Consider the following 26,512-nt stretch of genomic DNA (forward strand, 5'->3'; position numbering starts at 1 on the left):
CGCTAGTCCCGCCCCTCTCTTCTGGACTAGCTGCCTATCTTCGCCTGGCGCTTACTCTCTGGTTCCTGCTGGGGTTACCATAGCTACGGTGCACGCAGCAGCTAGGTTTCCCTAGTTGGACCTGGTTGGCGGCAGGGAAGAACCGGCACCATGAGTCACGTAGTGACTATCGAAGAACCCCAGGCCAAGCCCCAGGTGTCTCAAACCCGGTTCGGAGGGAAGTCGGGGGCCTGGGGCAACGTCTCTGCCAGTCGAACGTATGATTTCTTATACGGTAAGGGCGGCTCCAGACCTCCCTCCTGAGTTGTCGACACCTGGGCCAGGTGGGCATCGAGACTGTCCGACCTGGCCGGGAACGCGGCGGACGAAAGACAAGCCACAGGAGGGATCTCTAGCCCGGGTTGTCTGTCGTTGTGTAGGGGCAGCTCCAAGCCCTGCAGGTGGTGGCTCTTGGGCGGGCTGGGGGGAGGAGGCGGTCTCGGAAGCCGCAGGTGCGCTGTGCATCTCAGAGTAGAGAGCAGGGACACCTGATTCTTCTTTACCCTGACAATTTGCACAGCCCTAAGCAATTGTCCTGAATGCCGTTCCTGGCGTTCTGATTTGGAGATTCACTCAACACTCCCTCATTCAAACTGCATAAAATGTCCAATTCGCTGGGCAACTCCAAACTTGTCATTCTGGGTAGGTAAAGAGGTTGTCTCCTCTTTGTTTTTAGGTTTCTCTTTTTATTTGAGCTTATTCTTATCCGTCAAAGTGTTGCTTGTAAACTAGGTCTACTAGGTCCTTTGGGCCAGTAAATCCTCAGTTTATTTAATGCCCTGATTGTTCTTTTATGTTCTGTCCCTTCTACTGGACTATAAATTCCTGAGTTATTTAAGTTCTTGTTCTCTCCATTTTTGTAGCATTCTCAGCACCTTTTTCAGTTCAGTTCAGTCGCTCAGTCGTGTCCGACTTTTTGCGACCCCATGAATCGCAGCAGGCCAGGGCTCCCTGTCCATCACCATCTCCCAGAGTTCACTCAGACCCACGTCCATCGAGTCGGTGATGCCATCCAGCCATCTCATCCTCCACCGTCCCCCTTTCCTCCTGCCCCCAATCCCTCCCAGCATCAGAGTCTTTTCCAATGAGTCAACTCTTCACATGAGGTGGCCAAAGTACTGGAGTTTCAGCTTTAGCATCATTCCTTCCAAAGAACACCCAGGGCTGATCTCCTTTAGAATGGACTGATTGGATCTCCTTGCAGTCCAAGGGACTCTCAAGAGTCTTCTCCAACACCACAGTTCAAAAGCATCAATTCTTTGGCACTCAGCTTTCTTCACAGTCCAACTCTCAGATCCATACATGACCACTAGAAAAACCATAGCCTTGACTAGACGGACCTTTGTTGGCAAAGTAATGTCTTTGCTTTTCAATATGCTATTTAGGTTGGTCATAACTTTCCAGTGCTGGTACATATGTTGGGTGCTATATAATTTGTTATGAATCATTTATTTAATTTACTACTACAATAAATATAATCAGTAAAGCATGGTTTTTCCCCCCAGTTTTGCCCTCGTTACCCTACTTTTAACCGTGTGGTATCTCCTCTGAGAATCCCAGGGTTTCCTTTGGATAAGAGTCTTTAGGGGAGCCATTCCCTGGTGTTGGGAATATGTAATGATTGCTTGCATTTGTGTATGCTTCACAGTTAACAGCATTCTTTTCCAAATCTTACCTTATTTATATACTGTTTTACATTTGACTGAATGTTATGTGAATACCTTGTATCTCTCAAGTGCCTCACTTGAAGTGCCTGCAATACTTTGTCACTTCCCTGAATCTACATTTGTTGATGGCTTAATAGCTACACTATTGCACTGCTAATTATAAAGTCTTTTAAATATGATATATTTTTCCTGCTGCTGCTGCTGCTAAGTCACTTCAGTCGTGTCCGACTCTGGGACCCCACAGATGGCAGCCCACCAGGCTCCCCCGTCCCTGGGATTCTCCAGGCAAGAACACTGGAGTGGCTTGCCATTTCCTTCTCCAATGCATGAAAGCGAAAAGTGAAAGGGAAGTCCCTCAGTCGTGTCCGACCCTCAGCGACCCCATGGACTGCAGCCTTCCAGGCTCCTCCATCCATGGGATTTTTCAGGCAAGAGTACTAGAGTGGGGTGCCATTGCCTTCTCCGAAGATATTTATTTATTGGTTGTGCTGGGTCTTCATTGCTGCATGGGGGCCTTCTCTAGTTGCAGTGTGAGGGCTTCTCATTGCAGTGGTTTCTCTTGTTGCAGAGCATGGGCTCTAGGGACAGGGCCTTCAGTAGTCGTGGCCTGTGGGCTCAGTAGTTGTGGTGCACGGGCTTATTGTCCCATGGCATGTGGGATCTTCCTGGACCAGGAATCAAATCCATGTCCCCTGCATTGCCCGGCAGATTCTTCATCACTGAGCTACCACCGAAGCCCCCAAAATATCTTAAATACTTCTTGGGTTTATCATTTATCATGAGCTCTTTCCTCCTTTCTTTTCTCTCTCTATAGAATAAACAACAAGGACCTACTGTATTTATGTTAATTCCAAACTCCTAATTTATTTCTCCCCTCCCCTCCTCTGCTATCCCCTTTGATAACCATAAATTTGTTTTCTATGTCCATGAGTTTGTCTGTTTTGTAAATAAGTTTATTTGTATTTTTTTTAAGATTCTGCACATAAGTGATATGATATTTGTCTTTGATTTACTTAATAGGATATCTCTAGGTCCATCCATGTTGCTTCAAACGGCATTATTTCATTCTTTTTTATGGCTGAGTAATAGTCCATTGTGTGCTTGTATACATATGCATATATATGTTATTTTCTTTATACATCTTCTTTATCCATTCATCTGTTGATAGACATTTAGGTTGCTTCCAGGGCTTGGCCTTTGTAAATAGAGTTGCTGTGAACATTGGGGTGCATGTATCTTTTCAAAGTAGAGTTTTCTCTGGATATATGCCCATGAGTGGGATTGCAAGATCATATAGTAACTCTATTTTTAGGTTTTCTTTTTTTAATGGAACCTCCCTGATCTTCTCCACAGTGGTCGCACCAACTTTCATTCCCACTAACAGTGTAGGAGAGTTTCTTTTTCTTCACTCTCTCTCCAGCATTTATTATTTGTAGGCTTGTTAATAATGGCCATTCTGATGGGAGATGATACCTCACTGTAGTTTTGATTTGCATTTCTCTAATAATTAGTGATATTGAACATCTTTTCATGTGCCTGTGGGCCATCTGTATGTCTTCTTGGAGAAATGTTTTAGGTCTTCTGGCTATTTTTTAATTTTTTTTTTTATATTAAGCTGTATGAGCTGTTGGTATATTTTGGAAACTAATCATTTGTTGTAGCATCATTTAGAAATATTTTCTCCCACTTTGTAGGTTGTTGTTTATGTTTTCCTTTGTTGTGCTAAAGTTTTTAGGCTTAATTAGATACTGTTTATTTCTGTTCCAAAAACATCTTGCTGCAATGTATGTTAGAGTCTTCTGCCCATATTTTCCTCTAGAAGTTTTATCCGGTCTTACATTTAGGGCTTTAATCAATTTGAGTTTATTTTTGTATATGGTATTGAAGAATGTTCTAATTTCATTCTTTTACATGTAGCTGTCCAGTTTTTCTCAGAACCATTTAGTGAAGAGGCTGTCTTTTCTCCATTGTGTATTCTTACCTACTTTTCTTAGATTAATTGGCCATAAGTGTATGGGTTTACCGCTGACTCTGTCCTGTTCAGTTGATCTGTATGTCCGTTTCTGTGTCAGTGTCAGACAGTTTTGATTATGTTAGCTTTGTAATATTGTCTGAAGCCAGAGAATGTGATTTCTCCAGCTCTGTTCTTCTCTCTCAAGATTATTTTGGCTATTCAGGGTCTTTTGTGTTTTCATCCAAATTAAAAATTATTTTGTTCTAATTATGTGAAAATGCCATTGGTAATGTAATAGGGATTGCATTGAATCTGTAGATTCCATTGGGTAGTATGGTCATGTTAACAATATGGATTCTTCCGTTTCAGGAACATGTATATCTTTCCATTTGTTTGTGTCATCTTCAGTTTCTTTCATTAGTGTCCTATAGTTTTCAGAGTAGAGATCTTTTGCCTTCTTAGGTAGGTTTATTCCTAGGTATTTTATTCTTTTTAATGCAATGGTAAATGAAATTGTTTCCTTAATTGTTTCTGATATTTCCTTGTTAGTGTACAGAAATGCAATAGATTTCTATATATTAACTTTTTTTAAATTTTATTTTATTTTTAAACTTTACATAATTGTATTAGTTTTGCCAAATATCAAAATGAATCCATCACAGGTATACATGTGCTCCCCATCCTGAACCCTCCTCCCTCCTCCCTCCCCATACCATCCCTCTGTGTCGTCCCAGTGCACTAGCCCAAAGCATCCAGTATCGTGCATTGAACCTGGACTGGCATCTCATTTCATACATGATATTTTACATGTTTCAATGCCATTGTATCTAGCAGCTTTATCACACTTACTCATGAGCTCTAGTAGTTTTCTGGTAGTTTCTTTAGGGTTTTCTCTGTGTAGCATCATGTCATATACAAACAGTGACAAATTTTTTTTTTTAATTTGGATTCCTTTTTTAAAAAAAAATACTTATTTTTATTTATTTGGCTGCACTGGGTCTTAGTTGCAGAATGTGATATCTTTTGAATGGTAGCATGCAAACTCTTAGTTGTGGCATGTGGGATCTAGTTCCCTGACCAGGGATTGAACCCAGGCCCCTTGCATTGGGAGCACAGAGTCTCAGCCACTGGACCACCAGAGAAGTCCCTGGATTCCTTTTCTTTTTCTTCTCTGATTGCCATGACTAGGACATCCAAAACTATATTGAATAAGAGTGGTGAGAGTGAGCATCCTTGTCTTGTTCCTGATCTTAGAGGAAATATTTCAGCTTTTACGTTGTGTATGATGTTAGCTATGGTTTTGTCATATATGGCCTTTGTTATGGTTAGGTAAGTTCCCTCTATGCCCACCTTCTGAAGGGTTTTTTTTTAAATCATAAATGGATATTGAATTTTATAAAAAGTTTTTTCTGAATCTATTGAGATGTTCATATGGCTTTTTCAATTTATTAATGTGGTGTATCACATCGACTGATTTGCAGATATTGAAAACTCCTTGTATCTCTGGAATAAATCCTAACTTTATTATAGTGCACGATCCTTTTAATGTATTGTTGGAGTCAGTTTGCTGGTATCTTGTTGAGAATTTTTGCATCTATGTTCATTAGTGATATTGGCCTGTAATTTTCTTTTTTTGTGATCTTTCCTGGTGGCTCGGACAGTAAAGAATCTTTCTGCAGTGTGGGGGAACTGGGTTCAATCCCTGGGTCGGGAAGATCCCTGGAAAAGGAAATGGCTACCCATTCCAGTATTCTTGCCTGGAGAATTCCATGGACAGAGGAGCTGAGTCAGACACGACTGAGCGACTAACACTTTCACTTTTTGTTTGGTTTTGGTATCAGGTTGATGGTGGCCTCATGGAATGAGTTTGGAAATGTTCTTTCTTCTGCAATTTTTGGGAATAGTTTCAGAAGGATAGATGTTAACTTTTCTCTGAATGTTTCATGAAATTCACTTGTGAAGCCATCTGGTCCTGGACTTTTGTTTGTTGGGCTTGTTTTGTTTTTATTGTTTTTGGCTGTGTCATGAAGCTTGTGGGATCTTAGTGCCCTGACCAGGGATTGAACCCGCACCCTCTGCATTGAAAGGCAAAGTATTAACCACTGGACCACCAGGGAAGTCCCTAAAATACATTTTTTGATCCCCTTCTCTCTTTCTTCTTCTAGAACCCTTATCGTGTGTAGGTTGGCACATTTTGTATTATCCCATAGAGTTCGTATGTTGCCTTTACTTTTTTCATTTGTCTTTCCACTATTCTGATTGAGTAATTTACTATTCTGTCTTCCAGATCACTTATCATTCTTCTGTGTCCTTTAGTCTGCTATTCATTGCTTCTAGATTGGTTTTTATCTCAGCAATGGAATTGTCTAATTTTGATTGGTTCACCTTTATAGTTTCCATTAATAGTTCCTTGTTACGGTGATCTGCATTTCTATTGATAGGTTTCTTAATTCCTTTAGCATTTTTATTATCTTCTCTTTGAACTCAAGGTCTAAACGACTGGTGAGGTCTGTTTCATTATTTGTTCTTTCAGGGCATTTCTCTTGTTCTTTCGATTTGAAATAGTTTCTATGCTTTTTAATTTTACTTACCTTTTTCTGTCTCTCTGAATTTCGGAGAAACCACTCTCCACTGTGGTCTTGAAGGGATGTTTTTATGTAGGGTTGTCCCTGCATAGACTCTGTGTCTCCAGTTCTTTGGTGGGAGACTGATTTTGGTATGGATGCCCACCATGTCTTTCCTCAGGCTGGACTGGTTGTTATCCCCTGGATAAGAAGAAGTGTGGTTGGCTTGTAGCGTCTACAGCCTGTGCTGGATGTGAGGCAGGGCTTCTCAGCTCCATGGCTATCATCATCCTATTGGGAGTAGGGTGTACTCCCCAGTTGTTTGAATAGAAGGCTTGAAGGTTGGGTTTGATCATGCTCTGTAGCCCTTGAGTGTGCACGCTGCCCCAAGGGAGGTGAATCCTGAAGCAAGTAAGGTCTGTGAGGTCACAGAATACCTCTGTCTTACCTGTGGAGACATCCATGCTCAGAAGCAGCCCAAATTCACAACCCTTTCTCTGTTGTATTCATCCCAGATCTAGGACAGGGCTGTGTTGTGCAGTGACTGGGGGTCAGGTGGTTGTGGCTGCAGGAGCTGCTTTGTCACCTGAGATCTGGGCTGCCTCTATGGTGATCTTCTCCCAGTCTTCTCTTTCTGCCCCAGATGTAGTGCTGAGCTGTGGTGTGGAGTGGGTGGAACCACTCCAGCACACCCAGCGTGCTCTTGCTGGGAAATAAACTGCTGCGTACTAGTATCTGCACCCTCTTATGGTGCCACCAGGTATGCATGCTGGCAGTATCTGCCCAGCTAGACCCACCACCCGCCGTGTGCCCATTTATAATGGGGTCTGCAGCTCCCCCAGATCACACCTCAGGCCCTCCGGTCTGTCTCTGCATGGCTAGACCAAGTCTCTGCCCAGATCTCACACTAGTCTGTGGTGCAGACTGAGGGGGCCAGGGCGTTTGCCTGTTTGGGTTGGGAAATGCGGTGAAGTGGCAGCCATCACTTCCGGTGGCTCTCTTGGCCCTGACTGTTAGTGAGCCAGCACACATACGCTCCTTATGAGTAGAGTCCAGCCTTCTTCTGTCTGTCTGTCTCAGTGAATTTCCTAGCAGGCGAGGGGGTTTTTCTTGTCTGTGCAGGATCCCAGGAATGGGATGCCAAAATTGTGGCTTGACCTGCTTGCTCCCCAGAGTGAAGGTCCACCCATGTGGAACTTCTCTTCCTTTCAGATCCCTCCCAGGGATGCAGGGCCCAACCTGATGGCTTTTTTTTTTTTTTTCCACATCCTACCTTGCTTCCCAAATGTTGCTAGTGGTAAAGAATCCACCTGCCAATGCAGGAGACTTAAAGAGATGTGGGTTTGATCCCTGGTCAGGAAGATCCACTGGAGGAGGGCATGGCAACCCACTCCATGCCTGGAGAATCCCATGGTCAGAGGAGCCTTGTAGGCTACAGTTCATAGGGTTGCAAAGAGTTGGACATGACTGAAGCGACTTAGCACGCATAGCACCCTTTTGCTGCTGCTGCTAAGTCACTTTAGTCGTGTCTGACTCTGTGTGATCCCACAGACGGCAGCCACCAGGCTCCCCCGTCCCTGGGATTCTCCAGGCAAGAACACTGGAGTGGGTTGCCATTTCCTTCTCCAATGCATGAAAGTGAAAAGTGAAAGGGAAGTCGCTCAGTCGTGTCCAACTCTTAGCAACCCCACGGACTGCAGCCTACCAGACTCCTCCATCCATGGGATTTTCCAGGCAAAGTACTGGAGTGGGGTGCCATTGCCTTCTCCGAGCACCCTGTTATGTGGAGCTATTTATTGCAGCTTTGGTTGTTTGTATAGAAGTCCTGCTGCCAGTTTCCAGCTAGTTTTGACAGAATTGTTCTACATGCAGATGTATCTTTGATGTGTTTTGGCGGGGAGGGGAGCTCTCTGTCCTCTTATTCCACCATCTTGATCCCCTCGGTTGCTGACTTCTTGAAGTCTTGGTTTCCTTTTCTATAAAATGGAGGCCTTGTGCTTACCTCATTAACTTTTTGAGAATTAAAAGGAATACTGCACATGAAGCTCTCGATACTGTCTAGGAATAAGTAAGTGGTAACCTGGTGATTGCTATTGCTTGGGGCTTCCCTCCGTGGCTCAGTGGTAGAGAATACACTTGCAATGCAGGAGCCACAGGAGATGCGAGTTTGATTCCTGGGTTTGGAAGATTCCCCAGAGGAGAACATGGCACCCCACTCCAGTATTCTTTTTTTTTTTTATATTAATTAATTTATCTTAATTGGAGGCTAATTACTTTATAGTATTGTAGTGGTTTCTGCCATACATTGACATGAATCAGCCATCCACTCCAGTATTCTTGCCTGGAAAATTCCATGGGCAGAGGAGCCTGGCAGGCTAAAGTCCATAGGGTCACAAAGAGTCGGACATGATTGAAGCGACACTGCATACACGCTGTTGCTTGGGCATCTCAAAGGCCTCTCCACTGCCATTTGAGCACTGATTTTGAGCACAGTTGTAGACTATGTTTATTTAACTTACATGCAGAGTACCTCATGAGAAATGCTGGGCTGGTTGAAGCACAAGCTGGAATCAAGATTGCTGGGAGAAATATCAATAACCTGAGATATGCAGATGACACCATCCTTATGGCAGAAAGCAAAGAAGAACTAAAGAGCCTCTTGATGAAAGTGAAGAAGAGGGTGAAAAAGTTGGCTTAAAACTCAACATTCAGAAAACTAAGATCATGGCATCTGGTCCCATCACTTCATGGCAAATAGATGGGAAAGCAATGGAGACAGTGAGAGACTTTATTTTTTTGGCTCCAAAATCACTGCATGATGGTGACTGCAGCCATGAAATTAAAAGACGCTTGCTCCTTGGGAGAAAGGTTATGACCAACCTAGGCAGTATATTAAAAAGCAGAGACATTACTTTGCCAACAAAGGTCCGTCTAGTCAAGGCTATGGTTTTCCAGTAGTCATGTATGGATGTGAGAGTTGGACTGTGAAGAAAGCTGGGTGCCGAAGAATTGATGCTTTTGAACTGTGGTGTTGGAGAAGACTCTTGAGAGTCCTTTGAACTGCAGGGAGATCCAACCAGTCCATCCTAAAGGAAATCAGTCCTGAATATTCATTGGAAGGACTGATGCTGAAGCTGAAACTCCAATACTTTGGCCACCTGATGCAAAGAACTGACTCATTTGAAAAGAACTTGATGCTGGGAAAGATTGAGGGCAGGAGGAGAAGGTGACAACAGAGGATGAGATGGTTGGATGGCAGCACTGACTCAATGGACATGAGTTCAAGTGAACTCCAGGAGTTGGTGATGGACAAGCGAGGCTTGGCCTGCTGCAGTCCATGGGATCGCAGAGTTGGACATGACTGAGCGACTGAACTGAACTGTAGACTATGTTGTAGAATGTATAGTTACAAATCATACAGTATTGTGTCATTGTCTGTAGATTCAAAAATGTTTCTATAGATATCATTTTCATATTCCTTATGGAAATATTAATAAGAGGGGAATGGTTTATTATCCAGACTTAGGGGAAATGTGGGTTAAATTAATTTCAGACGACCAGCACAATTGCAGCCATTAACCCAGTGATATCAAGTTGAGAACTGATGGGAATTGGGCTGATTAGGAATGAAGAGGCCAAATTTTATGCCCTCAAATTATAGGCTATTGAATTTAAAGAGAGAATGAATGCACCTATTTAGACAGAAGAATATAGCTTCAACATCACTAGTATGTTGGAAATAGTATAAGACAAAGTGAAACTTCTATATTCTCTTGTCTCGTGTTTTAAGTGATTTAAGAGGTATCATGGATCCCTGGTTGTGATTGTTTTGTTTGTTTTGGCTAGCTGGGTCTTCACTGTGGTGCACAGGTTTCTCTTGTTGCGAAGCACAGGCTCTAGAACGTGTGGGCTCAGTATGTGCAGTATGCAGGCTCAGTGGTCGCAGCTCATGGGCTTCTCTAGTTGTGGTGCATGGGCTCAGTTGTCCCACAGCATGTGGGATCTTAGTTCCCAGACCAGGGATTGAACCCACGTCCCCTGCATTGGAAGGTGGATTTTCGACCACTGGACCACCAGGGAAGTCCTCAATAGTTGTGATCGTGCTGTTCGTCTGAAATTGGGTAACTGAGGAAGTAACTAAGTTCTGGAAATTGACAAATCATCTAAATTCAAGAGACTTAATTCTAAACCACAATAACAATTTAATAATTTCTGCAGAGAAATATACATTACCAAGATGTCTAGACTAGTTCAAGGTATTTGCCTAGACATATCTACTTGAGAAATCAAGTCTATATCTGAAGATTGCTTGTGAATTTAATGTCAAATTGTTTGATTTTTAAGTGATAGTAAAATCAATCATGAATATTCATTGTCACTTTAAAGGTATACCTAACAAACACATACTTACAGCAACAGGGCAATCTTATTTGAACTTGGAGGAAATAACTTAATTCCATTTTAAGGGGTGAATTCTAAAAATAGCTGATCTTATTTATGTCTTACTGGAGAATGACATTTTCTTACGCTGTCTACCAGCTCTGGGTGATACACTGTTAAGTTTGTATCTTCCCTGTGAACTGAAGATGGGAGGTAGTGCCCAAAGTTATTGTTTCTTTCCCTTGGAAATGGGTGTAGTGTCTGTGTATACATGGTCCTTCCTCTTAGAGTATTTCCAGAGATATCCAGACCCAGAAGGTGGTTTGTTCATAAGAGAGGAGAGCCTGTTGAGGTTATGGTGCTTGAAACATGTTCAGCCTTCTTTTTGCATTCCAATTCTATTCACTGACGTTGGAGTATACAGACATCACTTGCATCTCACAGACTCTCACTAATGGTGAGTAATAGAGCTGTGAGCCTCTGCAGAGTTAGATGATATCTGACTTTTCTAATTTGTTGTCCAATTAAGAAATTACATTTCTTTACTGTTTTTCTCTCCCTGGGAGTAGATATGTGCTAGATTTGTGGTCTTCCTTATACTGCTTTATTGTTTATTTCACAGACCCGTTGTTTATTGTATCAAGTGAGAAAGACCACAACCAGGCAAATATTCAGGCCACCGTGATTCGAAGCAAACTGGTAGGTCTTATTCATCTGCTAAGACAGCCTAATGAACCTGAACCATCTAGTTTGGCTAACTGTGCTGATCAAATTTTCTAATCACCAAATCTCCACTGGATTTTATATTCTGCAGAAATTTTTTGCCATGGTTACCAGGGGACAAGATGTTTTAATACTTGTGGCCCAATGTGAGGATTAACTAATAGTGAATAAAGGACTCACGGTAACCTAAATTATTTCAATGAGAAAAGTAATAGATAGCTGTGTTGAAAAAATTCCAGTAGTGCAAAAGCATATATGGTATAAAATAAATGCTACCCTTAGCCCTTTTCACTTAATCACCCCTTGTCATCAGTTTCTTCAGTATCCTTCTAGAGATAGGCTATACATATACCAATAGCCTATGCCATATAGACGGTTTTGTACCTTTCAAAAGTTTGCAGTAGTAAAATACTTTAGAAAATCTGGTATAATTTTGTCCTTTTCCCCTCTGCCCTCCTGTCTTAACATTAGAGAAGAGTTCCCAGGTTTAGAACCATGTTCAGCAGCTTGTTCCATTATCCGAGATATTCTGTTTATTGGAGCAAGGCGGATCCTGTTCCATCGTTCATCAGTCGGGATTGGAAGCGACACGAGCAAAGGCACAGGGAGGCCCTCCAGCAACTTGCCGCGTGAGTGTCAGGCGGCTCCAGCTGCTATTCATGTGTTTGATAGATGCATTTTTCTTCTTAAAAAGTTTTGTTTATTCACTCTGTATTATTTTAATATGTACAGTTGTGATGTCATACCTAGACCAGTTGAGCTTAAATTCTCTTTCTTAACCCCTTTGACCAAAACAATCTGGATTCGGGAGCAACAGTTATAGGTTTATTGGTTAGTACTAGGTTGGTACAAAAGTAATTGTGATTTCAGACTGTGAATTTTAAATTATTAAAATGAGGCTCAAACACATCTTTATTAATTAAAATAGGAACCATTACAGTCAACACATCTGTGCCAATGAGAAATGAGTTGGTTTGTTCCTATAGCGCAAAAATACATGTTTCAGGATTTGATGAATTCTTGGAAAGCATTTTCTGCCTTCTGCTGGTTGTGGAAGCGTTTTCCTGGCAAAAAGTTGTCGAGATGCTTGAAGAAGTGGTAGTTGGTTGGAGAGAGGTCAGGTAAATATGGCAAATGAGGCAAAACTTCATAGCCCAATTTGTTCAACTTTTGGATTGCTGGTTGTGAAACTTGCAGTCAGGCATTGTGGAGAATTGGGTCCATTCTGTTGACCAATAGTGGCTGCAGGTGTTGCAGTTTTTGGTGCATTTCATTGATTTGCTGAGCATACTTCTCAGCTGTAATGATTTTGCTGGGATTCAGAAAAATGTACTGGATCAGACAGACAGCAGACCACCAAAACAATGACCATGACTTTTTTTGGTGCACGTTTGGTTTTGGGAAGTGTTTTTGGAGCTTCTTCTCCGTCCAGCCACTGAGCTAGTTGTTGCCAGTTGTTTCATAAAATCCACTTTTTGTCACGTGTCATAATCCGATCAAGAAGTGGTTCAGTGTTGCATAGAATAAGAGATGACGTTTCAAAACGATGGTTTTTTTTGATTTGCAGTCAGTTCATAAGGCACCGTTATCAAGCTTTTTCACATTTCCAATTTGCTTCAAATGCCAAATGACCATAGAAAGGTTGATGTTGAGTTCTTAGGCGGCTTCTTATGTAGTTGTATGAGGATCAGTTTTGATGATGGCTCTCAGTTGGTCATTGTCAACTTCGGATGACCGACTACTATGCTCCTCATCTTCAAGGCTCTTGTCTCCTTGGCAAAACTTCTTTAATCACCATTGCACTATATGTTTGTTAGCGGTTTCTGGGCCAAATGCATTGTTGATGTTGCTAGTTTCCTGCCCTGCTTTATGACCCATTTTGAACCTGAATAAGAATATTGCTTGAATTTGCTTTTTGTTTAACATCATTTCTGTAGTCTAAAATAAATATAAAATAAACAGCAAGTGATAAGCCATTAGCAAAAGAAAATATAAAGCAAGAAATGAGCATTAAAATGATGTATAACATGATCACAGTCCAGTATCAAATGGCAAAGTTCAACAGTGCAAAACTGCAGTTACTTTTGCACCAACCTAATAGGTGTTCTCCAAAGGTTACAGTATATATTACATGATAACTTAGCACCAAAGGTAGAGGTGACTGCATTTGTAATTTCTTTGATCCATCTTAGAAATTGCAGGTGTACTTTTCTGCTAGTATCCAAGTACACTTTTTGGAGACCTGCAACCAAAGCACCTTCAGCAATAGGTCTGTCAAATTCCTTATTCGTTTAAAGAATATTTGCAAGTTCATACATAGTAAATTTCTTTTAAAATGCTACCTTACAGCCTAGAATTCATGCTTCCTTAGAAAAAGGATCTTTGATATTTTTGTCTGATTATTCTTCCAGATAAAACTCAAAATCCTTTTTTGCACATTAAAATTCTCTAAAAACTTTTGGCATTCTTACTGGGATCAAATTAAAGCTATAAAGTAATTTAGGAAGAACTGGTATTTTTATAATATTAATCTTTCAATAAAGAAACAGGACTATATTATAATTTCTGTAGCAATAAAGATTTGTAATTTCTTTTAACAAATTAAAAAAAAATTTGTTTTTTTAAATTTTGTAATTCTCATGCACTGTTAACTAAAAATGAGCATTTTTGTATGTGGAATTTCATAAATTTACTCATTTATTAGCTTTCAGCTCCTCTTGTTGGCTCCTGGTTTCCTGGCTCAGGAAAAGTGATTATTGTAATCTGAGATGTAGGACAATAAGACACATGTTATAGAAGACTTTGCTCTCAGTCTCAGGTGTTTCTCCTACTTTATAGACATATAAATACAAAATAGGGGCTTCCCAGGTGGTGCTAGTGGTAAAGAATCTGTCTGCCAATGCAGGAGATGCAAGAGACATGGCTTTGATCCCTGGGGTGGGAAAATTCCCTGGAGTAGAAAGTGGCAACCACTCCAGTATTCTTGCCTGGAAAACTTCATGGACAGAGGAGCCTGGTGGGCTATAGTCCATGGGATCACAAAGAGTGAAGACACGATTTAGCAACTGAGAATGAATAGGAAATAAAAATTATATTTGGAAATAATATGTTCGACTTGAATAATGTTTTCCTGCTTCGTTTTAGAATTGATGCTTCTTTTCAGATGCCTAAAGAAGTTTATGAAGATCCTGATGTTACTGGAAAGAATCGCTATAAATATTTTGAAAGGTAGGAAATAATTACTGATGAATATGAGCCCTAATATTATTAGAGACCGCTTTGTAATAATGATAGCAGCTCTCATATTTAAGTCATGCAGTACACCAGGTGTCACTTTTTAAGTGCTTTATATATATAACATCAATTTTCAGAACAGAAATATAGGATAGGATATATTATCTCCATTTTACCAGTTAGGAAGCTGAGACCAAAAGAGGAGAAGTAAATTGCTCAAGGTTACTTTATTATGAATTAGCAAGTGTAGAGCTGGGATTCCAACTAAGTCTGCCTGACTTTAGAGATACTAATTGCAAATAAGAATGTATCTTTGAGAACAAAATGAAGTCATCAAATGAGGTGAGATAGAGCAAAGACACCATGACAGCTATAGTGCAGGGAAAAGTGTTAAAAGAGGGCAGATAGGTGACATTTGCTGTCTTTGTGTGAATGTTACCGAAACCACATGATCAAAAGATTCACCTTGTTTCATTCGTGATGAATACACACATGTGATAATCATACACTCAGATTAGATAAAAATAAGATGCGGATTTCCCTCTAGGTCCTATCTGAGTTAGCAAAATAGCTAACTCGGATGTATAACTTGATGTCATACCTACCTAAGTTCATTTGAGAAAGTCAATTTGTAATGCGCATTATTTATGAACAACCTCCTTATGGATGTTTTATGATGCTGAGTTTTTCAGAAGAATGAAATTCTTTACATAGTATACTCAGTTCCTAGACTTTCGGGGGTCGGGGGTCTAAAGTAAATAATTGGAAATTTCAGAATATCTCAGAGAACTTGAGAAGTTGCTGGGAACTAATGACCAGCTGAAGCCTAAGTATAGGGCACTGTTTCTCAGGTGTGGCTTGTTTCCCATCTGCAGCAAACACATGGGGATGTTTATTACAAATGCAGATTAATTGGCTCTACCTTGTATCCACTGAGTGCTGGGCTAGACCTGTGGATTTGAATTTTAAACAAGAATCTTCCCACTCCCACCCACTCCAGCGTTCTTGCCTGGAGAATCCCAGGGACGGGGGAGCCTGGTAGGTGCCATCTCTGGGGTCGCACAGATTCGGACACGACTGAAGCGACTTAGCAGCAGCAGCAGCTTCCCACTCCCCAGTGATTTTGTGTGTGCCAAAGTTTGAGAACTGCTGATATATAAAGTATTCAAACTCACTGATTTTAAGGGACAAATATTGGCAGTGGCAGGAAACTCAGCAAACACACAATGCAAAAGTCCCACGTTTGTGTTTTCCTTTCTTCCCCAGGCCTTTCCTTCCATTTTATCAGCAGATGCCATTCAATGTTGTTTTTGCATCAACCAGGTAAGTAACCATTATTTTAAAACTTTTTTCCAGTTTATTTTTTTTATTATTTGCTTCCATATTTGTTTCTAGAAGATAGTTCTCTGAATCATTATTTTTAAAGAATGGATCATAAACCATTAGAACATTTTCTAGTGGTCATTAGCAGCATTTTAAAAAACAAAATAGAAAATAACCAAAAGCATCAGATGTATTGAGGGTAGTTGTGTTTTTGCTTATAACTTTTGATTTAAATAGATAAATGTATATGTTCGTAGGTATATAATGGTTATGGTATGTAGTGTATTTTTGATTATGAGTTATGGTAAAAATGAAAGTTGAAAGTGCTCTAAATGTTCTCTTTTGCTTCTCTGAAATGTACTTATTTGACAACAGTTCTTCAACGTTTGATCAAGAAAACCAGTGAAAATATTTTTTAATAGTAGAATTTATAATTTAATCATCTGATGGACACAAGGCAGTGTGCTATATACAAAGAAACATACACCATGGTGTCTGTCCCACAAAGGAATGTGAACCAAGGTGAAAAGAAAGGAAAGGACAAGAGCTGAATCTGGGATTATTGTGCAGTTCCCTGGTCTTTTGTTTCAGGGCAAGATAGCAGGTTTGGTAAAGTGTCCCATTAAAAAACTAATTTTTGCTATACTCTTTTCCATATCAATATAACTTAATGTTCCTATAAGAGAAGAAAATCCAAGGTATTCATGAAATGAATGAGAAGATAAATGTTTTTTAAGGCCTAAGATTTCTGAATAGAAATAGGTCTGGACTTTCAAACATACTTTTAAAAGGTATGGTTACTCTTAATGATACAGCATCTTATATAAATAGGATATATGTTATCAAAGGTCTGTAATCCATGCCAATTATGATTCCAGTTTCTCCTCAAATTTTTTAAGACTATGTATGGATTTCTTTGGCTCTTATATGGATGTAGGGAAGATGCTTTGCTTATTGTAGCAATATTTTTGGGGATCAGTCTCCTAAAGCAAAGGAAATAAAACCGAAAATAAATAGAATGTAATAAACTTAAAAGCTTTTGCACAGTAAGGGAAACTGTTGACAGTGTGAAAAGATAGCCCACTGAATGGGAGAAAATATTGGCAAATGATATGACCCATAAAAGGTTAATATCCAAAATATATAAACAGCTCATACAACATAAAAAAATCCCAAACAACCCGATTAAAAAATGTGCAGAAGACCTGAATAGACATTTCTCCAAAGAGGACATGCAGATGGCCAATAGGCACATGAAAAGATGTTCAACATTGCTAATCCATCAAAACCATAAGGAGATGTTATTTCATACCTGTCAGAATGGCTGTCTTCAAAAAGAACATGAATAACAAATGTTGGCAAGGATGTGGGGAAAAGGGAATCTTTATCTGCTGTTGGTGGGAATGTAAACTGGTGCAGTCACTGTGGAAAATAGTATGGCGGTTTCTCAAAAAACTGAAAATAGAATAACCATATAATGCAACAATTCCACTCCTGGGTATATGTCTGAAAAAAAATACCCACTATTTTGAAAAGATACATGCACCCCAATGTTCATAGCAGCATTATTCACCATTGCCAAAATTTGGAAGCAACTCATGTGTCCATCAACAAATGAATGGATAAAGAAGATGTGGTTTATATATGCAGTGGGCTATTAGCCATAAAAAAGAATGAAATTTTTCCACTTGGAACAACATGGATGATTTAGAAAATATGCTAAGTGAAGTTAGCAAAAGACAAATGCTGTATGATATTACTTTATTTGTGGAGTCTAAAAAATACAACAAACTAGTGAATGTAACAAAAAAGAAATAGACTCACAGATTTAGGGTACAAACTGGTGGTTAGCAGTGGGGAAAGGGAAAAAGGGAAGAACAATGCAGGAATAGGGGGTTAAGAAATACAAACTATAATATATATTATATAAAATAAGCTACAAGGATATAGTGTACAACACAGGAAATATAGCCAATATTTTATAACTATAAATGGAATATAACATTTAAAAATTGTGAAATACTATATTGTATTTGTTGTTGTTCTGTTGCTAAGTTGTGTCCAACTCTTTGTAACGCCATGGGCTACAGCACGCCAGGCTTCACTGTCCTTTCACTATTTCCTTGTGTTTGCTCAGACTCATGTCCATTGAGTCAGTGATGCCATCCAACCATCTCATCCTCTGTCACCCACTTCTCCTCCTGCCCTCAATCTGTAAGTTCTTGGTTCACGTGCTGATGAAGCCTAGCTTGAAGGATTTTGAGCATAATCTTGCTAGCATGTGAAATGAGTGCAATTATACGATAATTTGAACACTCTTTGGCATTGCTCTTCTCTTAGGGATTGGAATGGAAACTGACCTTTTCCAGTCCTGTGGCCCCTGCTGAGTTTTCCAAATTTACCAGCGTATTGAGTGAAGCACTGTTAAAGCACTACTAAAGCATCATCTTTTAGGATTTGAAGTAACTCAGCTAGAATTTCATCACCTCCACCAGCTTTATTTTTAGTGATGCTTTGTAAGGTCCACTTGACTTCACACTCCAGGATGTCTGGCTCTAGGTGAGTGACCACACCATTGTGGTTATCCAGGTCAAAGACCTTTTTTGTACAGTTCTTCTGTGTATTCTTGCCACCTCTTCTTAATGTCTTCTGCTTCTGTTAGCTCCTTGCCATTTCTGTCTTTTATTGTGCCCATCTTTGCATGAAATGGTCCCTTGGTATCTCCATCTTGAAGAGATCTCTTGTCTTTCTCTTTCTGTTGTCTGCCTCTGTTTCTTTTCATTGTTCATTTAAGAAGGCTTTCTTTTTTCTCCTTACTATTCTCTGAAACTTTGCATTCAGTTGGGTATATCTTTCCCTTTATCCTTGGCCTTTTGCTTCTCTTTTCCCAGGTATCTGTATGGCCTCTTCAGACAATCACTTTGACTTCTTGCATTTCTTTTTCTTGGGGATAGTTCTGGTCACCACCTTCTATAAACAATGTGCCGAACCTCCATCCATACTTCTCAGGCACTCTTGTCCACCAGATCTAATCCCTTAAATCTATTTGTCACCTCCACTGTATAATCATAAGGGATTTGATTTAGGGCATACCTGAATGGCCTAGTGGTTTTCCCTGCTTTCTTCAATTTGAGCCTGAATTTTGCAGTAAGGAGCTGATGATCTGAGTCACAGTCAACTCCAGATTTTGTTTTTGCTGACTGTTTAGAGCTTCTCCTTCTTTGGCTGCAAATAATATAATCAGTCTGATTTCGGTATTGATCGTCTGGTGATGGCCATGTGTAGAGTCATTTCTTGTGTTGTTGAAAGAGGATATTTGCTATGACCAGCGTGTTCTTTTGGCAAAGCTCTGTTAGCCTTTGTCCTACTTCATTTTGTATTCCAAGGCCAAACTTGCCTTTTACTCTAGGTATCTCTTGGCTTCCTATTTTTGCATTCCAGTCCTTGTGATGAAAAGGACATCTTTTTTTGGTGTTCTGGAAGGACTTGTAGGTCTTCATAAAAATGTTCAACTTCATCTTCTTCAGCATTAGTGGTTGGGGCGTAGACTTGGATTACTGTACTGCTGAATGGTTTGCTTTAGAAATGAACTGAGATCATCCTGTAATTTTTGAGATTACCCCCAAGTACTGCATTTTGGATTCTTTTGTTGACTCTGAGCTACTCCATTCCTTCTAAGGGATTCTTGCCCACCTATAACATGTTATACATCAACTATACTTCAGTAAAAATGTTAAAAAAAGAAAATAAATGGATAGAGGAAAATATAGCTTGCTAACACTAAAAGAAAGCAATAGTAGCTATAATAATTTCAGACAGAGCAGACCTCAAGGAATATTATCAGGGATAAAGAGAGGCATTATGTAATGAAAAAGAGGTCAGTTCTCCAAGAAAACATAATAATCCTTAATGTATATATACCTAATGACAGAGTGTCAGACTGCGTGTGACAAAAACTAATAGAATTACAAGAAGTAAATGAATTCACTGTCACAGTGGGGGGCTTCAATACCCTCATGTACAAAGCGGATACATCTAACAGGCAGAAAGTCAGTAAGGCCCTAGCATACCATTTATCAGCCGGATATAATTGCTATCTATAGACTACTTGAAACAAAACAAAACAAAATGCAGTACTTGGATGCAGTCTCAAAAATGACAGGATGATCTCTGTTCATTTCCAAGGCAAACCATTCAGTATCACAGTACTCCAAGTCTATGCCCCAACCTGTAATGCTGAAGAAGCTGAAGTTGAACGGTTCTGTGAACACCTACAAGACCTTTTAGAACTAACACCCAAAAAAGATGTCCTTTTCATTATAGGGGACTGGAATGCAAAAGTAGGAAGTCAAGAAACACCTGGAGTAACAGGCAAATTTGGCCTTGGAATACAGAATGAAGCAGGGCAAAGACTAATAGAGTTTTGCCAAGAAAATGCACTGGTCATAGCAAACACCCTCTTCCAACAACACAAGAGAAGACTCTACACATGGACATCACCAGATGGTCAACACCAAAATCAGATTGATTATATTCTTTGCAGCCAAAGATGGAGAAGCTCTATACAGTCAGCAAAAACAAGACCAGGAGCTGACTGTGGCTCAGATCATGAACTCCTTATTGCCAAATTCAGACTTAAATTGAAGAAAGTAGGGAAAACCACTAGACCATTCAGGTATGACCTAAATCAAATCCCTTATGATTATACAATGGAAATGAGAAATAGATTTAAGGGCCTAGATCTGATAGATAGAGTGCCTGATGAACTATGGACGGACGTTCATGACATTGTGCAGGAGACAGGGATCAAGACCATCCCCGTGGAAAAGAAATGCAAAAAAGCAAAATGGCTGTCTGAGGAGGTCTTACAATACCTGTGAAAAGAAGAGAGGCGAAAAGCAAAGGAGAAAAGGAAAGATATAAGCATCTGAATGCAGAGTTCCAAAGAATAGCAAGAAGAGATAAGAAAGCCTTCCTTAGTGATCAATGCAAAGAAATAGAGGAAGACAACAGAATGGGAAAGACTAGAGCTCTCTGCAAGAAAATTAGAGATACCAAGGGAACATTTCATGCAAAGATGGGCTCGATAAAGGACAGAAATGGTATGGACCTAACAGAAGCAGAAGATATTAAGAAGAGGTGGCAAGAATACACAGAAGAACTGTACAAAAAAGATCTTCATGACCAAGACAATCACGATGATGTGATCACTCACCTAGAGCCAGACATCGTGGAAAGTGAAGTCAAGTGGGCCTTAGGAAGCATCATTATGAACAAAGCTAGTGGAGGTGATGGAATTCCAGTTGAGCTATTTCAAATCCTGAAAGATGATGCTGTGAAAGTGCTGCACTTAATATGCCAGCAAATTTGGAAAACTCAGCAGTGGCCACAGGACTGGAAAAGGTCAGTTTTCATTCCAATCCCTAAGAAAGGCAATGCCAAAGAATGTTCAAACTACCCCACAATTGCACTCATCTCACACGCTAGTAAAGTAATGCTCAAAATTCTCCAAGCCAGGCTTCAGCAAGATGTAAACCGTGAACTTCCTGATGTTCAAGCTGGTTTTAGAAAAGGCAGAGGAACCAGAGATCAAATTGCCAACATCCGCTGGATCATAGAAAAAGCAAGAGAGTTCCAGAAGAACATCTGTTTCTGCTTTATTGACTATGCCAAAGCCTTTGACAGTGTGGATCACAATAAACTGTGGAAAATTCTGAAAGAGATGGGAATACCAGAGCACCTGACCTGCCTCCTGAGAAACCTGTATGTAGGTCAGGAAGCAACAGTTAGAACTGGACATGGAACAACAGACTGGTTCCAAATAGGAAAAGGAGTATGTCAAGGCTGTATATTGTCACTGTACTTATTTAACTTCTATGCAGAGTACATCATGAGAAACACTGGACTGGAAGAAGCACAAGCTGGAATCAAGATTGCCAGGAGAAATATCAATAACCTCAGATATGCAGATGATACCACCCTTATGGCAGAAAGTGAAGAGGAACTAAAATGCCTCTTGATGAAAGTGAAAATGGAGAGTGAAAAAGTTGGCTTAAAGCTCATCATTCAGAAAACAAAGATCATGGCATCTGGTCCCATCACTTCATGGGAAATAGATGGGGAAACAGTGGAAACAGTGTCAGACTTTATTTTTGGGGCTCCAAAATAACTGCAGATGGTGATTGCAACCATGAAATTAAAAGACGCTTACTCCTTGGAAGAAAAGTTATGACCAACCTAGACAGCATATTCAAAAGCAGAGACATTACTTTACCAACAAAGGTCTGTCTAGTCAAGGTTATAGTTTTTCCAGTGGTCATGTATGGATGTGAGAGTTGGACTGTGAAGAAAGCTGAGCGCCGAAGAATTGATGCTTTTGAACTGTGGTGTTGGAGAAGACCTTTGAGAGTCCCTTGGACTGCAAGGAGATCCAACCAGTCCATTCTGAAGGAGATCAGCCCTGGGATTTCTTTGAAAAGAATGATGCTAAAGCTGAAACTCCAGTACTTTGGCCACCTCATGCGAAGAGTTGACTCATTGGAAAAGACTCTGATGCTGGGAGGGATTGGGGGCAGGAGGAGAAGGGGACGACAGAGGATGAGATGGCTGGATGGCATCACTGACTCGATGGACATGAGTTTGAGTGAACTCCGGGAGTTGGTGTTGGACAGGGAAGCCTGGCATGCTGTGATTCATGGGGTCGCAAAGAGTCGGACAAGACTGAGCGACTGAACTGAACTGGTAGACTACTTATTCAACAACAATAGAGTATACATTCTTCTGAAGCTCACACAGAACATTCACCAAGATAAACCACATTCTGGACCATTAAACATACTTTAATAAATGTAAAAACACAGAAGTTATCTTCTCTCAGATCATAGTGGTGTTAAACTAGAAATTAAAAACAGAGAGATAACTGAAAACCCCCAAATATATGGATATTAAACAATACATTTCTAAATAGCATGGTTAAAGCAGACGTTTCAAGAGAAATTTTAAAATATTTTAAACTTATGAAAATGACAATGTAAATTATGAAAACTTGTGGAATGAAATGAAAGCAGTGCTTAGTGGGAAATTTATAGCATTGAATGCATGTATTAGAAAAAAAGAGATCTAAATCAATCATATAAGCTTCCACTTTGAGAAACTAGAAAAAGAAGAGCAAATTACATCCAAAGCAAGCAGAAGAAAAGAAATAAGAAATCAATGGACTTGACCAAGGAAATTGATAGAAAAAGTAAATGAAACCACAGAGTTCTTTGAAAAGCTCACAAAAACTGGTAAGTCTCTAGGCAGACTAAGAGAAAAAGAGAGGGGACACAAATTACTAACATCAGAAATGAAAAAGGATCACTACAGATCCTATGGCATTAAAAAGATAATAAAGGAATATTGTGATTAACTATTTGCCTACAATAGAGTTGATAATGTAGATGAAAAGGGCTAATTACTTGAAATACAACTTGCCAGAACTCAGAAGAAATAGGAGATCTGAATAGGCCTTTATCTATTAAACTTCTTTGAAGTGATAATTAATAGCTTTCTAAAACATAAAGCACCAGGCCTGGATGGGGTCTGCTGGTGATTCTACCAAACATTCAAGGAAGAAATTATACCATTCTCTACAATCTCTTTCAGGTAGTAGAAGCTCACTCATTCTGTAAGGGCAGCATTACCCTAATACCAAAATCAGACAAAGACATTAAGAAAGAAAGAAAGATAGTGCTAAGTCATGTACCTCTCTTGAGATCCCATGAAGTGTAGCCTGCCAGGCTCCTCTGTCCATGGGCTTCTCCAGGCAAGAATACTGGAGTGAGTTGCCATAAAGAAAACTACAAACCAACATCCCTCATAAATGTAGGCATGGAAATCCTCAACAAAGTATTAGCAAATCAAATCCAACAATGTATAATAAGAGTTATACACCACATTTTAAAATCAGTTAATGTAATGGGTCATGTCAACAGATTGAAAAAGAAAGATCACATGATCATATTAATAGAGGCAGAAAAACTATTTGACAGTACCTGATACCCTTCATGACAAAAAAACTCCCAGTTAACTAGAATTAGAGAGGAACATTTTCAACCTTATGAAGAATGTGTACCAAAAACCTACCTCATACTTAATGGTGAAAAACTCAGTTTTTCCACTACAGTCAGGAAAAAGGCAAGGATGTCTCCTCTCACCACTCCCTTTCAGCATCATACTGGAAATAAGACAAGAAAAATAAAAGATACACAGATTGGAAAGGAAGCAATAAAACTCCCTCCCCCGAGGCATTTTATTTGTATGTATTAGATCCCTAGAAAAAGAATCCAAGGATTTTCCCTGCTGTGTGTTTTCATCTTGCTTCTTCATGGTCCATTGATGCCAGTTGAGGTTGTCAGTACAACGAAACCAAACTGCCGGGATGGGAGCAGGTTATTCTGCCATTTTTCTAGATTTTTGAGTTGCGCATCAAATCTGGGGCTGATCACTCCACACTTACGGACGTGGCATTTGCCTCTCTTTTCGGCATTGTTGATACTCTTGAGAGCGTCAGCCAGGACACTCATGTGCACCATTCTGGCGGCATGGAAAGATGGTGGAAAGAGCAGCGATAAAACTTTTAGCAGGTGGCATGTTCGTCTTTGTAGAAAATCAGAATGAATTGGCTTAAAAAAAATAAGTGGGGTTAATAAGTGAATAAGTGATTATAGCAAGGTTGTAGGATACAAGGTTAGTATACAAAAGTCAGCTCTTTTCCTATATACCTGTATAGAACAAGTGGAATTTGAAATATAAAACACAATGCCATTTACATTAGCATCAACAAATGAAATACTTAAGTATAAATTTAATAAAATACAAGATCTATTTAAGGAAAACTATAACACTTCAGTGGAAGAAATCAAAGAAGAACTATAAATAAGTGGAGAAATATTCCATGGTTGTCGATGGGAAGATTCAGTGGTGTCAGTATGTCAGGTCTCGGAGGAGGCAATGGCACCCCACTCCAGTTCTCTTGCCTGGAAAATCCCATGGACGGAGGAGCCTGGTGGGCTGCAGTCCATGGGGTCGCAAAGAGTAGGACACGACTGAGCGACTTCACTTTCACTTTTCACTTTCATGCATTGGAGAAGGAAACGGCAACCCACTCCAGTGTTCTTGCCTGGAGAATCCCAGGGACAGGGGAGCCTGGTGGGCTGCCGTCTCTGGGGTCGCACAGAGTCGGACACGACTGAGATGACTTAGCAGCAGCAGCAGCAGCAGCATGTCAGGTCTTCCCAGTTTGAAGTACAGAGTCCAGGTAGTCTCAACCAAAATTCCTGCAAGTTATTTTGTGGATATTGACAAAGTGATTCTAAAGCTTACCTGAATAAGCAAAAAACCTGAGAATAAGCAGCACAGTATTAGAGAAGGACAGAGTTGGAGGACTGACACAACCTGACTTCAAGCTATTATAATCAAGAAAGTGTGCTGTTGGCCTTCCCTGGTAGCTCAGTGGTAAAGCATCCACCTGCCAGTACAGGAGACATGGGTTCAATCCCTGATTCTGGGAAAATCTCACATGCCACGGAGCAACTAAACTCGTGTACCAAAACTATTGAGTCTGTGATCTAGAACCTGGGAGCCACAGCTACTGAAGCCCTTGGGCCCTAGAGCCCATGCTCCTCAACAAGAGAAGCCACTGCGAGGGAAGTCTGTGCACAGTGACTAGAGAGTAGCCCCTGCTTGCCACAACTAGAGAAAAGCCCACCTAGCAACAAAGATCCTGCACAGCCAAAAAGAAATAAATAAAAATTTTTTAAAAACTGTGATATTATGGAAAGAATAGACAGATGAAATAGAGAGCCCAGAGATAGACCCACATGCTTATAATCAGCTAATCTTTGACAGAAGAGGAGATGGTTAGATAGCATCACTGACTCAATGAACATGAATTTAAGCAAAGTCCAGGAGGTAGTGGAGGACAAGGAAGCCTGGTGTGCTGCAGTCCATGGGGTCACAAAGAGTTGGACACAACTTAGTGACTGAATAACAATCTTTGGCAAAAAGAGCAAAGCCAATACAATGGAGCAAAGACAGTCTTTTTAACAAGTGATGTTGGAACAACTGGACAGCTACATGCAAAAAAAAAAAAAGAATTTAGACACAACTCTTACACCCTTCACAAAATTAACTTAAAATGGATCACAGACCTCAGTGTAGAATACAAAAAGATAAAACTCTTAGATTACGTAGGAAAAACCTAGATGGTCTTGGGAATGGTGATGACTTTTTAGATATAACATCAAAATCACGATCCATTAAAGAAATAATGGGTAATCTGGACTTCATTAAAAAAAGGTCAAAGACCTTAACAGACACCTCACCAAAGAAGATATACAAATGGCAAATAAGTGGAAATGCAAATTAAAACAATATACCACCATACAACTGTTAGAATGGCCAGAATCTGGAACACTAACACCACCAAATATTGAGCAACAGGAATTTTCATTTTTGATGGAAGTGCAAAATGCTATAGTCACTTCAGAAGACAGGTTTTCAGTTTCTTACAAGACTATGCATACTCTATACAATATGGTATTATCTTCTGTTCTGAATGATGCACTTCATGGAAATGAGACATCTGT

At 40.1% G+C, this 26,512-nt stretch overlaps 1 protein-coding gene across 5 annotated transcripts in view; it reads left to right on the forward strand.

Annotated features, from left to right (window-relative positions):
* The first annotated feature begins 17 nt into the window (after positions 1-17).
* Positions 18-26,512, forward strand: part of CFAP91 (cilia and flagella associated protein 91) — a 113,240-nt gene continuing 86,745 nt past the window's right edge. Inside the window, exons 1-6 of one of the 5 annotated variants that reach the window (XM_059887914.1) lie at positions 186-274; positions 8,750-11,061; positions 11,227-11,303; positions 11,799-11,956; positions 14,472-14,555; positions 15,828-15,884. In XM_059887914.1, coding sequence (XP_059743897.1) covers positions 10,974-11,061; positions 11,227-11,303; positions 11,799-11,956; positions 14,472-14,555; positions 15,828-15,884 — 464 coding nt within the window. In that variant the 5' untranslated portion in view covers positions 186-274; positions 8,750-10,973. Of the gene's footprint in view, positions 275-8,749; positions 11,062-11,226; positions 11,304-11,798; positions 11,957-14,471; positions 14,556-15,827; positions 15,885-18,243; positions 18,444-26,512 lie in introns of those variants that run through there. The other 4 variants (XR_804223.4, XM_005201377.5, XM_024994599.2 and 1 more) reach the window with 4 other exon arrangements.

Source organism: Bos taurus, chromosome 1, assembly GCF_002263795.3.
Source record: "Bos taurus isolate L1 Dominette 01449 registration number 42190680 breed Hereford chromosome 1, ARS-UCD2.0, whole genome shotgun sequence".
In the NCBI taxonomy this organism is placed as follows: domain Eukaryota; kingdom Metazoa; phylum Chordata; class Mammalia; order Artiodactyla; family Bovidae; genus Bos; species Bos taurus.